Consider the following 14966-nt stretch of genomic DNA (forward strand, 5'->3'; position numbering starts at 1 on the left):
AAGCATGATATTCTTTTCTCTTTCTATTTTGAGTGTGTAAAAGTAAAATGAGTTCAAATACTATTTTTCTTTTCTCTTTAAATATATAGCACTCTACACAGCCACACATTCACACCTTTAACCAAACCTTCTACTACACTTTTTATTTTTGCCTCTTAAGCTCTTTACAATGAACAACCTCAGAAAACAATCACCATGTTTCCCCTTTATACCAATCCTATCCATGATTTTTGCACTGATCTTTTTAGCAACACATCTCAATTATTTCATTGAAGCCCCAAATTTCAAATCAACAACACAAGAAGAAGGGAAAAAACATCTCCATTTCCAAAACCATATCCAATTAGTAGCACATTCAAAATGCAAAGGAACACTCTACCCTGATCTCTGTGTCTCAACCTTATCCACATTCCCAAACCTTGAAACAAAAACAATGCCACAAATAATCTCCAAAGTAGTCAACCACACAGTCCATGAAGTCAAATCTTCATCCAACAACTGCACCACCATAATCAAGAATCTCCAAAACACTCTCAACACCATTGAGAAAAGAGCCTTAGATGATTGTCTCAAACTCTTTGATGACACCATAGTAGAACTCAACACCACCATTCTTGATCTCTCAAAAAATCCATCATCATCATCGTCATCATCTTCCAACCAAGATTTGCAAACCCTACTAAGTGGGGCAATGACAAATTTGTACACTTGTCTTGATGGTTTCTCACAAAGCAAAAATGGGAATGCTGTGAGAGGGTTGATAGAGGAGAAAGTGATTGAGATATCACATCATGTTAGTAACTCATTGGCAATGTTGAAGAAAGTGAAGACAAGTTTGAAGAAAGAAGAGGTGTTTGCTGAATATGGAACAATGAAGAAAGGGTTCCCTTCATGGGTTTCTGCTAAGGATAGGAAGCTTCTAGAAGGTGGAAATGTGAATGAAACTAAGATTGATGTTGTTGTGGCTAAAGATGGTTCTGGAAATTTTACTACTATTGGTGAAGCTGTAGTTATGGCTCCTAATTCCAGCACAACCAGGTATATATTATATTATTAAAATTATTTTTTACTAAATTTAAAGAAAATCATTCATTCCTTTCACTCATTGCATTACATTTTCAGCAAAATCTCATATGAATGATCATTTATAAGAGCTTTGAAGCTGTTTTAGCTAAGAAAAATGCCAAGTGTATTTATTTTATTTTGTATATTTTTATAACAGCATATTGGACTCTACTTAATATATAAGAATAATGCACTTTATTACTAATATTTTTATTTTGAAGAATGAAATTAAAAATGCAGTAATCAAAGTTCTTATCCTTTACTTAGTTCAACTTTGACTCATTGTTACACCAATTATGTCTTCTAAAAATTTAACCACCTTTTTGTTATTTCAAATAACAGAAGAGGTTTATTTAGTATATAATAATAGATGAATATAGCCTAATATATTTTTATCTCAAAGTACAAAAAGAATCTTAGGTGTAGAAAAGTACATACAATAAGTGTAATAATAATAATGCCTTGCTAACATGTTATGATTTAGTTAACATTTTGTTAATTATTAAGTGTGATTATATATATTAGGTTTGTGATATACATAAAAAGTGGAGCATACTTGGAGAATGTGGAAGTAATTAGAAAGAAGAGTAATTTGATGTTTATTGGAGATGGCATTGGAAGGACCATTGTCAAGGCAAGTAGGAATGTTGTCGATGGCTGGACCACTTTTCAATCAGCTACTGTTGGTAACCATTTTTCTCCTTTAATTTCTTATGCTTATTAATTATTTGAGCTTCTTATTAATTTTTTTTAGAGTGAAGTATTAAAATTATTTACTAAAGATTAATAAGTTGCGTGATGGTAAAATAATTTTTAGATTTTTTTTTATAGTTCCGCTACTAACCAACAATGCAAGGATTCTACTACTTCTGCCAACTCTTGTTTATAGTTGTGTTTACTGTTTAATGGAGGTGTCTTTATAGATGTGTCTAATGAAAGTATTTTTTTTATGACTCTGTCTAATGATATTGTCTTTGTAGATGTGTCTCCTAAATATGTCTCTTTATACATGTGTTTTCTAGTGGAGGTATTTTTGATATTAATTATTGTTAGCAATAACTTGACAGATAATATATTAGTACCATATATTTTTTCCTATTTTTTGAAACTATTAGTTATTTAATTATTCTGATGGTTTCTATAGTTTTAATAAATTTATAATTAGGTCTTTATACTTTTTTTTATATTGAGTTCTTATACTATTTTTAATTTTATAATTATATCTTTTTTAATGTAAAAAATATTAGAGTCAGTTAATTGAATATTTTTTTACAAATTAAAAATATTCATAATTAAAAACCTAATTAAATTTTTTACAACATATATTTTAGAAAAAATCTTCTATTAATTTTAATATTTTTTACATGAAAATAACCTAATTACAAAATTAAAAATAGTATAAAGACCCAATTAAAATAAAGTATAGAAACCTAATTAAAAATTTGACAAAACTATAAAGACTAACAGAATAATTAAACCTTACAAAAATTCATATATATTGTTAAGAATTTATTGATATTTTGGTAGGTTTAGTTTTATTTTTTTATAATTCACCCTTATTCATTTTCATAAATCTGTATTTAGTTCATTATTGTATATGAGACATACATATTGGTGCGAATTATTTCATATATATTCTACACAATAGTTAAAAAAAAATAAAGGGAAGAAAACAAAAACTGGTGCAGGGCCCTTGTCATTAATCACAAGTGAGATTCATGAAATGGCTTAATAAAGTTTGAAAATTGGTTTATTATTATGAGGAGGTGTAGCTGTTTTGTTAAAGACAAATTAATTAATAGGGAACAATTAAAAAAAAATACATAGAAGAGACAACAAAAGCATGGCAACTTGATAATAATGAGCTCACATGTTATCTCAACAATGATACTGAAATCCTTGATTTTGGTTGATGAACTTTTATAGTAAAACAAATTGTTGTGAAATTATTTTAAATAATATATTGGTTTGAACTCTGAACATATATACACGGGCAACATTGGGTTTCTCAAAGGCATCTTGCAACTACTTCATTAAACTTGTATTATAAGTTATAATAAGATATAAATTATTAATGTCAACGAATTATAATTTAAATAATATAATTTTTTTTTTTATTTAAAAATTTTTAATTTGAGTCTTATTTTTAACTTTAAAAAAATATATATAAATTATTGATATTTCAAAATCTTATGAATATTATATCAAAATTTTAAGAAATCTCCCGTTGTATAATTTATTTACAACGAACAATAAAACCCTATCTTTTGAATCTAGAAACAACACATGATAAATAATAATAGAGGGTTCTATGGTTTCAACCCAGCTTATTATATAGTTAGAGCCTAGAAAGTAAAATGCTACATATCTTTTATTATGGGACACTTCATCACTTGCTTAAAATTTAGAGAAATAATATAACCACGAAAAGTCTAAAGGAAAAAAGGCTATGCCCTTTTAAAATCTTAGAGGATTCATTCCATGATATTTCGTGATTGAATACAATGCTGAAAAAATTATAGGCTATGGTCCATATGATTCCATCCATAGTATAGTACATATATATGTACAAAGTTTCCTTTTCAATCATTACATAATAAAACACCATTAGATTAGATTATATATATAGAAATATATTGCGTAGGATAATTAAATTATGAAAGGCAAACTTTTATGAGGGTGAGACATTTCTTGTCCATGATCATTTAATCTACTTCATCAATAATGAGTAAAATGCATGTTAACAAATTTTGCTTTAATAGTACAGTGAGATTTTTAATCTGTACCAGATTATGACATATATATTGACCCACACACGTTCTATCTAGCTGTGGTTTGTGCCTTAGGTCACACGTTATATATTATCTTTAGCTGACAAAAGATAAAAATAAAATAAAAATAAGTTAAAAGAAAATTAATTACCTCTTTAGTACTTAATACTAATACTGTTATTTTTACAATGATTCATATATTCTGGTGGTATTATGTGTCTACTTCTATGTCCCATATATACAATGTGTTAAAACTTTGATATTGAACGATATGTTCTCATTAGATATAAATTTTTGGAAGAATTTTAAATATTTTTGAAATACTAGTATTTTAATAGTTGATTTTAATTATAAAAAATATATAAAATATATTAATTAAAATTAATGGTTAAAATTATTAGAATATCAATCTTTTAAAAATATTTACAATGTTTTCTTTTTTGTCTCAAAATCATTTTTGTTATATGTTATGATTATTTATCTGTTTTTTGTTAATAATTTAAACTTTATTAGAAAATTCAAAATTCGATCTTTTATTGTGTCAGACTGTCAATTGCTTTGGTTTCATGAATCATGAGAGTCTTAGCAAGTAATGCATTTCTATAATGTTCCTTTCTGGTTTTTTTTTCTTCAAATAACATAGATTTGGATCATCACTTGCCGACAACTTTTAATTTATTTGTTTTAACTGAAATTTTCGTAGCTCTCCAGTACCGACACATTTGAACTCTGAACTTCTGAAACAATATAAAGACAAAATAAGAGAATACTCAAAAGTGTGTATGTGTGGTTAATACTCACTAAATCTTAAAAATTATTAGATCATTTAATTAAATTTTTTCAGTATAATATATTAATATTTAAATTATTATCTTCATATGAAGATATTTTGATATGAATATGTGCGCAACTAAATTGAACAAGCAATGTGGTATGTCATGGTTTTTAGTTGGTTAGTTTTTTGTTCTTGGTATGGGTCAATGTATGAAGATGTACATATACATTGATTCCTGAAAAGAAGAGTTTCCTTTGAGTTGGGTCAAATAAACAGGGTCCACATGTTCAAAGTTCAAACCCCAAATAAAGGGGAATCATATTCTGGATCTGAATCTATTACTCATCACACTTACCCAACTACATTTCAGAATAATTATTTAGGCCCACTTGCTTCTTACTTAGCTTTTTTTATGCCTTGTTTTCGGCTTTTTCAGCATACAAAATTACTTTTCTTAAGAACATATATACTTTATTTATCTGACAGGTCAATTTCACATACAATAAAGTTTAAATGTTAGAAACTCGGAATCCTTGCAAAACTCTTGCGTGCCTTATCACAATGATAGCTCGTAACATGTTATGACCAATCAATAAGTAATGCTAAAGGATAAGAAACTTAGTGCTGAATTAAACTAATTAATTGGATAGCAATTTTTCGTCCCTATTTCATTTAATCAAAATGATTATCTAAACTAATATTTTCTCTTTTATGTGGTAGTCACTTACCCTAACAAGTTTATCAATTTAATCTAAAGAATTTAACATAGTCATTTAATTATATACATTTATTTAAATAATTTTATAAATAATAAATTTAAAAAATAATTACTTTTATTATTGATATATAATAATGCATGATTAGATAATTTCATGAAATGTTTATTTACTATAAAACAATTTCAATGCTTTATCTCATGATTCTAAAAACTAAATCCAACCAGTTGATTCTATTTGATTAAATCAATCTTGTTCAAGTTAAAGATTAATTGTTAGTGAAGTATTAAAAAATTAAACAACTTTATCAAAAACTAATAAATTAGTCCAACTTTTTACTTCACCACCTCGATTATTAATGCAATCAATTTTATGTAAAGTGAATAATTAAAAATTATTAAATAATTTTACAGATTTAACAAAATTATCAACTAATAACTATGGGACTAAGTTTCTACCTAAACTTAATATTTGTTGCAATATATGCATGCAGCTGTGGTAGGAGAAGGCTTCATAGCTAAGGGCATAACCTTTGAGAACTCAGCCGGGCCAGACAAGCACCAAGCCGTGGCGCTACGAAGCGGCGCCGACTTCTCCGCCTTCTACAAATGCAGCTTCGTCGGCTACCAAGACACACTCTACGTCCACTCCATGCGCCAATTCTACCGCGACTGCGACATTTACGGCACCGTTGACTTCATATTCGGCAACGCCGCCGTACTCTTCCAAAATTGCAACCTCTACGCTCGCAAACCTAACGAGAATCAGAAAAATCTGTTCACCGCACAAGGCAGAGAAGATCCGAACCAGAACACCGGAATTTCGATCTTGAATTGCAAGATCGCCGCCGCATCGGACCTAATTCCGGTAAAATCGTCGTTCAAGAGTTACTTAGGGAGGCCATGGAAACTATACTCGAGAACGGTGTACCTTAGATCTTACATGGAGGATCTGATTGATCCGAAAGGGTGGCTTGAATGGAATGAGACATTTGCATTGGACACACTTTATTATGGTGAGTATATGAATAAGGGGCCAGGTTCAAACACAAGTGGTAGAGTAAATTGGCCAGGTTTTAGGGTTATTAATAGTTCCAATGAAGCAAGCCAATTCACTGTTGGTGAGTTCATACAAGGTAGTGAATGGTTGAACAACACTGGCATTCCATTCTTCTATAATTTGAGTTGAATCATATAGTATATGGTAGATTATTATATTTAGTGTTATGTATGATAATTAGTATATGTATAACTCTCATGTGTTGAGATATTGTGGTAATTAATTAGGGTTTATGGTTGCTAGTCTCATTAACCATCCCCACCTTTCTAATAGTACAGTATTCTCACTAAAATTTCACAAATAATGTACATTATCTAAAGAGTTTAATTCTGCAATGTAAAACGTTTTATACAACTATGCAATTACATCCGTTCTTTTGGATGATTATCATGTGGTTAATATAAGAGGTAGTTATTTTTTACTAATGTGGCATTACTTAATTAGATGCACGTATAAAATTATTTTACATCAAAATTAAATTCTTATGTAAAATAATGTCAAAGTTCAATTCAAGTGTTGTGCTCTAGGATTATTTACCGGTCTTCATTTTAATTTATTTTATTATGATGTTTAAATATTACATTGTAAATTTTGTCATTCATCATAACTTACTCATACAATATATAAGAACTAACTTAGAAAAGGAATTTCATAGCATAATTGATTACACTCTTAGCTTCTTACCATGTTGAGTAGTGAGCTTTTATCAGCAGAAGATTGCATAAATAAATTATAGTATATCACTAAAAAAAAAATTATAGTAATTAGTTAGCTTAAAATAGACTAAGTAAAGATTACTTAACCATTTATATTTTGTTCTCTAAATAATAAATATTAAACCATTTTTTGTTTTGGTCTAAAATTTTTAAATTTCACAGGCCAGCTCCACCTTTCAAGTTTTTTATTTATATATTTGGGCTTAACAGTTTATTCTTACATGTAAACAGGAGCCCAATAAAGTTCTGTTTTAAAGCTATTTTTGACAAGGCAAATTTAAAAAAAAATTAACTAATAAAACAGCAATTTTCGCAGATAAATTATACGAAAACAGGAAATATGTATATTTTGGATCTTACATAAACTCAAAACAATCTCGTTGTTCTACACTTTTTATAAAAAATATTATTTTAATATTAATATTCTTTTAACGACTAACATGTATTTTCTTTATTTTATTGATTTAAAAAATTCAATATATAATTAATTAATTAATAACAACAGTATTTAGAATAATTTGATTGTCAAAACTCAAAACCATGTTTATATAGCATTTCTCATCTAATTAAGATTGACAGTTTGAGGGGACTTCACAATGGCCAAACCATATTCTAAGGTAGCGTTTGGTAGAGAGACAGAGACGGAAAGATTGAGACTGTGAGACAGAGACTAAGAGACAGGGATTGAAATAAATCTCAGTATTCTGTTTGGTGCAAAATAGGAGACATGAATTGAAACAAGAATGAAACTCTAATTTAATTTGCACAAAGGGTAAAATTAGAATTAATTAATTGAAATGAAAGTATTTTAGGTATAAAATGTTATTAAAGTTTTAGTCTCCATCTCTAAAAATTTCAGTCCCCTGTGTCTCTACTTTTTGGAGGTACTGAAATACTGAAATTTTAGAGACAGAGACAGAAATTTTAGTACCAGTCTTTGAACTAACAAACACAATACTGAGTCTCAGTCTCTCAGTCTCTATCTCAGTACCTCAAAACAAACGCTACCTAAGAGATCATCAATTTGTGCAACCCAACTCTTGCTTCAGTTGCTTGATGTCCTACAATATATAGGTACATCATTATTCCAACATTATTTCACATTAATTATATACATCTACATCATCATGTGAAAATACATTTCTAGTCGCTGCTAGATTGAATTAAACGGCTTAAACGAACTTCAAATTAACTTTTATTTAAAAAGACGCACGTAAATTAAAGTATTTAAACGGTGTCCAAATTAAAGATAATATACAAAAATTATATTATTGCATTGATGGATCGGAATTAATAATCTTTTTCTTAAAAAAGAATCCCTAGAAAAATTGGTATATATAAAACTATAAGACGACATCATTTAATTTAGAAGAAAGGAAAGATTAGTGAGTAGTTTTAAGGATTAAGTATATTTTTTGTTGTTGAAATTTAGTAAAAATTTTAAAAATATTTTTTAATTTTATTTTAGTTTAATTTCATCCTAAAATTTTTTTATTTGCGTTAAATATACAACTAACAGCTAATTGTTAAAAAATTTAAAAATAATCTAATAAAAATACATAAAAATTATACTTGATTTATTTGTGTACATTAAAGATTGTTTTTATGAAATTATTATTAAATTAGTCCTAAATTTTTTTAAAAATTAACTGTCAGAACTATATTTAATACAAATAAAAAATTTAAAAATATTTTTAAAATTTTTGTCAAATTTTAAAAACAAAAAATACATTTTAGCCTAGTGTTAATTAACATAGCCCATAGTATATTAAAGGTTTATCCATGTGTATGATACTATGATCCACCAATGCTAGCTTTTCCATTGTTATATTTATACAACGTGCACATGCAAATAATCATGCGTTGCATGGTGATGAAAAAAATGGGTCTATTCCTAAAGCAAGTTATGAAGCCAACCAACTTAAGCTATAAAGGGTTCAATTATTTGAACATCACATCACTTCATCACCCCATCAAATGGAAATACTTGAGATACAAAGGGAGAAGGGACTAAAGTGATAAGAAAGAGAAAAAAAAATATTAAATCCTAGATTATTTTCGGACACTACAATGTGAGATGTTTATAGATATCCAATTTATTTAAATAAATAAAACATAAGAAAGAGAAAAAAAAACATTAATTCTTATAAGAGATAATTTTTGGACACTAAAATATGAGATGTTTATAGACATCTAATTTATTATTTTAATAAGTAAAAATAAAAAATTAAGTATTAAAGTAAAAATTTAATTTTCAAATACTGTCAATATAAAAAAATTTTACACAAACAATCAATTGCCTTACATCGATAAAATAACTAATTTTTTAAATTTATCACTTAAAAAATTATGTAAATGTATAAATCTAATTAAATAATTATGTACATCAAAAATGAATTCTTATTCTTAAAATTAAGTTAAATATAAATAATATCTAAAAAAATAGAAATGAAACTTGATAAGTACACTAATGTATGTGAACATGCTAATAAATTAGGAAGAGTTTCAGGTATATCAGGAATATTAGTGTTTTAATTATTTTAACGGTTGATATGAATTATAAAAAATATATATAATATATATTAATTAAAATTAACGATTAAAATAATTGGAACACCGGTATTCTTAGTACACTTGATAACTTTTCAATAAATTTTATATATATATATATATGATAAATTGACTAGAGTCTGAATAGTGAAAAGACTATTGGAGAGATTTGGAGGTTGTAAATAGTATTTTTCGAAGTTCCAATTAAGGCAATAATGAGAGAATTTCATGTCAGGCTTTTTCATTGAGAGGTAGATGGCAATGCCAGATTCTGATAATGAAAATAAGGACTTAACATAAAATGTATATGATGTGTATGTGTCTATTATCATCATCTTTCTTTCTTTGTGCAGAGACAATTCGAAGAAAATGCATAACACTCTTGCATGTGAGCCTAGCAGAATGCACATGCTCTTGTATTTCTGCCACTTTGTCAAATTCCTTGCAATCTCTTTCTCACTTATAAACCCTTTCGCTTTTATTTGTATAGTTCATTATTATTATTATTTTTTTTTTGAGAAACTTTAATTTAATTTTGTATGTAAACGTATTTTAAATTTTTAATACCCTAAATTTAAATTGATTCACAACAAAATAAAATGAGTCTTACTAATTTAATATTTACATATATACCAATAGCTTGCTGTCTACCTATAAATAATAGATTTTATTTTTTACTAAAAAATAAATATGAAGAACAATATAATTTTTATTAATTATTTAAAAATCAGAGATATGTTAATCTTTTTCTAATATATAATTAATTTTACACAAAATGATCAGTTGACTTGTCATTTAAACGAAAGATTTAGTTTTTAAAATAATTAAGTAACAATACAATTTTATCTTTCATTTTTTTTGGTAGGTCAAAATCATTAATTAGATTAGAAGGTACTCTAAATGTGTTGTTAAGGTTATGTTTATGGAGGGGAGGAAAAAAATGTATTTAATTCCTTGTTGAAGTGTGCGACAAACAGACACAAAGAATGTGGAAAAGAGGAAAAAAGCTTTTTCTTTCCCAGCCAGTTTTCTTGCTTTACAACTTCATACAAATTTTCATTTTTCTCTTTTCTTCGATTCAACTGATCAACTAAAGTGACTGACCAACGAGCTTGTAATTAATATATAATTTCCTTTTCTAAATTTTGTTATGTTTTCTCTGGTTAAATTATGAAGTACAGATTTTTTTTGAGTTGCTGTTTCTACATATCACATACATTTTAGACACGATATTCATTTAATATTCGTCTGACACACGTGTTTAAATATTTTTTTATTTAATTGTGTCTTAATAAAAAATAAAAAATATCTTTTTAGACATATTTAAACACACTTAAATATCATTATGTATCAGTTATATCCAACTTTATTCTTAACTTATATTCTTAAAATAAGTTTAGAAATAATATATATTATTATTTATTAATACAAAAAATATTTTAAATACTTTATATAATTAAAAAGACATTAAAACTAATTAAAATATCATTATAATTCATCTAAAAAATATTTTATAATTTATATATATGCTATGTCTCCGTGTCTTATAAAAAATTAAAATTTATATATCCACATGTTTTATATCGTGTTATATCCTATGTGTATCAGTATTCATATTTTATAGGTTAAAAATAGATTGTGCTAAATTTTTTACTAATAAAAATTAAATTCTAAATATTTAATTTTAGGTCATAAAAGTTCTATAATACCATGTCATAATAATAATTATAGTGTAAACGAATGTACGAAATTATTATTACCGCATAATTTTAATACAATTATAATTAAGATTAATTAAAACAAAAAAAAATTGTATAATATTTTATCAAGTGGACTTCATTCCTAATATAAGAGCATTTTTTTTTCTCTTCGTGTATACATATCCTGATTGGTCCATTGTTGCCAATAATGTTATTATTGCATTATGTAGTAATCTTATCTTCAGTTTAATGAGAGCTAAAAAGAATAGATGAACTATCCCTCCTTCTATATAACAAAATATAGATTTTAAGAAAACATTTTAATTATATTGGACCCAATCAACTAATGTTGTATGGCATATGCAATACACACATCACTCCAATCATTTATAAGATCGGAGAATCAAGGTGGAAAGTTATTCTTCTCCACATGCTAGGTACATTCTTTTTCCTAGCTAGCATGATTTTTTTAAAGGGTCTATCTAGTGTACAGATGTATTTTGGTACAGATTTACAGATTTTTGTTTTTATTTGGTTAAAAGTGTATCACTAAAAGTGTTGCTTAAAGAAAAAGTGTTACCCTTAATCGTTAACTTGGCTCTGATACCAATTTTTTAAATGTAATTTCTTTTTCAAAATTATTAACTCTTCATATTTTGCTTTGAATAAGTTTATAATTTGTATAGATTTGGTTGGTGGTACTTTATAATTTGTAATTTCATAATCAAAAGTATCGACCATTTCTACTATTACTAATTCTGATTTTATTTTTATAGTTTTTCAATCTTGTTTTAGTTTATAATATTCTTTTTTGTATATAAAATCTTTTATCTGTTTGTCTTTTTCTTTAATATAATTTTTCAAATCCTCAAAAACTTCTTTTATTTCTACATTTTCTGTTGTTTCTAAATATCTTTTTAATTTTTCAACTTCCTTCTCCATTTTTTCTTTCAACAGCTTTAATTCTTTTAAGTCATAATATGGTGTTTCAGGCATTTATAAAATTGTTTAAGTTTAGCTCCAACTTGTTTATATTTGTCTTTATTTCTATCCTTTTTATTATAAGGTCATTAATTTCAAACTGAAGATTATTTAATTCCCGTTTATACTCCTTTATTTTACTTTTTAATTTTTTCGCCCTTTTTCTTTTTATTTTGTTTTCTGGTCTTTCAATCTTTGTATATTTCATTATTTATCTTAGAATTTCTGCAAATTCTATCATCGATTCATCACTATTTTCTAGAGATTCTATTAATTTTTCTAACTCTTCAACTTCTCCTTTCAATTTGTCATAGATTATTTTTAGAGCTTCAAATGCTCTTTGATTTATTTCAGAAAACTGTAAATAATTTAACCGATTTTCTCTTTTAAAGAGCTCTTGTTTCTTGTCTTGATAGGTTACATATATTTTCTCTTTATTTATTGTCATAACTTAGTGTTTAGGGTTTCATTTAATTTTTCGACCTTTTTGTTAATTTTTTATTTCAGAATTTTCTTCTTTGATCTTTAACTTAGATAAACTTAAAGGGCTATTAATTTTGGATTCTCTTATTTGAAAATTCGATGAAACTAATTTTCCTGATGGTTCTTTTAGTAAAAGAACTGGGTTTTCAATAGCTTTATATTTGGTATTTCTGTCTTTACAATTTTCTGAAATAATTCATCGACATAAATTCTTTCTCTGTTTTTAAATATTATACTATGATGGCTATTTGTTAAAGCATAATTTATTGCATATGTAATTGAAAATGGTTCATCGTCTTGTTCCATTAAATTCTTTCTGTGAAATTTATAAGCCAAACTTATAGATCTTCCAAGATTTTCAGTTGATAAAGGTATAGCATATCCAAGATGGGCATTAAATTTAACATTTACGTTTGCCAAGTTTCCATGAACAATTCCAATAATTTGATCTATTGGGTCATCAGTAATTCTTTTGTCACAGATTGCTAAGCTTATTGGTGAATTAATTCCTTTCATATATGTAGATTTGATTAGGACTTGTATAGTACTAATATGAATCCATCCAATTTTAGATCTTTTTGTTGATCCTTAATTTTCTCAATCTGTTTACTCAATTCTTCATCATTTATCAAAGCTATTTCAAGTTCTCCATTAGCAGATTTTATCTTTATAGGGGCTTCAAGTTGAATTTTTTCATAGTATATTATATTTTTTCTATTAAAAACTTCTTTTAAAAGATTTTGTTTATTAAAATTTTCATTTGATTTGAGATTTAATTCTGTTTTTAAAACAACCTGTTTTTCATTATCTAATAAGGCAGATAATCTATAATAATCAGATTCTTCCGTTAATTCTAAACTTTCTAAATAATTCATAACTAAAAGATTAGGATAAAGACGTACATTTCTGGAGAAAAACTTCCTTTATTTAGTATATTTTACATAAGATGTTTTTATTTTCAGAGGGGAGATTGTAGATACTAACTCCAGAGGGGAGTTTAGAATTGGTTTTTCCTAAGGGAATTCTTCTTCAAACTATAGAATCGCCTCGGCAGCTTCCTCCTTGCTCTCCTAGCATATGAGTACTCTTAGCCTCCTGCTTTCTATGGTTTGATGATTTCTACAATTGCCTAAGCAACCTATTTATAATGGTTGGGTCTGATGGACAATTCCCATCCTTACCCTTCTTATGACGTCATTGCTTACGTCATTGTTTATTATCTTGCACCAGCTACATTGTTGGTGCTCTATGACCTAAGCGCTTACGTCATTATGTAATAATGTTGAGAGATGCTTCAGATGTGCTGTCCTCCTCTTTCATTATGTGGCCTTCAGAGGCGTTGTCTCCTTCCTTTATCATGTGGGTTGATTCTGTTTCATTATTGCTTTCTTCAGATAACTCTGAGATACATATCTGGCACTTGTGGTCTTCTCTGTCTTTTATCAAATAGCAGAGATTCCTCTTTATCCCTTCGGGGAGCTTTTCTAAGAGTCCAGATAAGTTGTAGAATGCTGATTCAAATTCCACTAAGAGTCTCATCTCTCTTTCTTCAATTTCATTCCTTTTACTGGACACAAGCAAAGTATTTCTGCTTTTATAATTGATTCTTGTGTGAGATTCTCTTGTTATCTTTTGAGTTCTTTCGAAGACCCTTGCTAGTGTGCTGGCTAATCTTCCTTCATGACTGTAGATTGTTAAATCTTGAACTTGATCAATTGGTTGAAAATTTCCTGGGAAGAAGGACATGAAGATTACTTGATGTGCTGGAACTAAGCATTCTTCTTCTTCATTAAAAATAGGTTGACTATTCGTAAATTTTAGGGATATATCCCTTGGATTTACGTTGTCAATCATATTTTTAAATCTCTTTACTGCATCAATGAATCCTGCAGGAAACTCACTAATAATTTTCAAGTCATTAAAAATTAAAATTGTATCAATTAATCCATACTGGAAAAACTGATAGGTGTCAGATGGGGAAGCATCTGGAAATATAACCAGCTTTGTTAGCTGTTCTTTGGCAATAGGATAATATCCCAAGATTGCCTTTTTTTCTTCAGTCCAATTTAGGACTATGTTAAGGGTTTCTCTGAGATTTGATCTACAAACCCTTTTCTTTTCCTTGATTTCAGCCCTTGTAGGAATGTTTC

At 27.3% G+C, this 14966-nt stretch overlaps 1 protein-coding gene across 1 annotated transcript; it reads left to right on the forward strand.

Moving 5' to 3' along the window:
- The first annotated feature begins 145 nt into the window (after positions 1-145).
- LOC130961620 (pectinesterase-like) lies at positions 146-6749 on the forward strand. The gene is made up of 3 exons (XM_057887587.1): positions 146-1038; positions 1591-1751; positions 5821-6749. The coding sequence occupies exons 1-3, from the start codon at positions 170-172 to the stop codon at positions 6513-6515; spliced, it is 1725 nt and encodes a 574-aa protein (XP_057743570.1). The 5' UTR covers positions 146-169; the 3' UTR covers positions 6516-6749.
- Positions 6750-14966: the final 8217 nt, after the last annotated feature.

Source organism: Arachis stenosperma, chromosome 2 (genome assembly GCF_014773155.1).
Source record: "Arachis stenosperma cultivar V10309 chromosome 2, arast.V10309.gnm1.PFL2, whole genome shotgun sequence".
Taxonomy (NCBI): Eukaryota; Viridiplantae; Streptophyta; class Magnoliopsida; order Fabales; family Fabaceae; genus Arachis; species Arachis stenosperma.

Bases quoted from the DNA above. Each gene is read 5' to 3' on its own strand.
- LOC130961620 (XM_057887587.1), top strand. From the start codon at position 170: ATGAACAACCTCAGAAAACAATCACCATGTTTCCCCTTTATACCAATC. The intron at 1,039-1,590 runs GTATATATTATA...TATATATATTAG, and splicing joins CCTAATTCCAGCACAACCAG to GTTTGTGATATACATAAAAA. The intron at 1,752-5,820 runs GTAACCATTTTT...ATATGCATGCAG, and splicing joins TTTTCAATCAGCTACTGTTG to CTGTGGTAGGAGAAGGCTTC.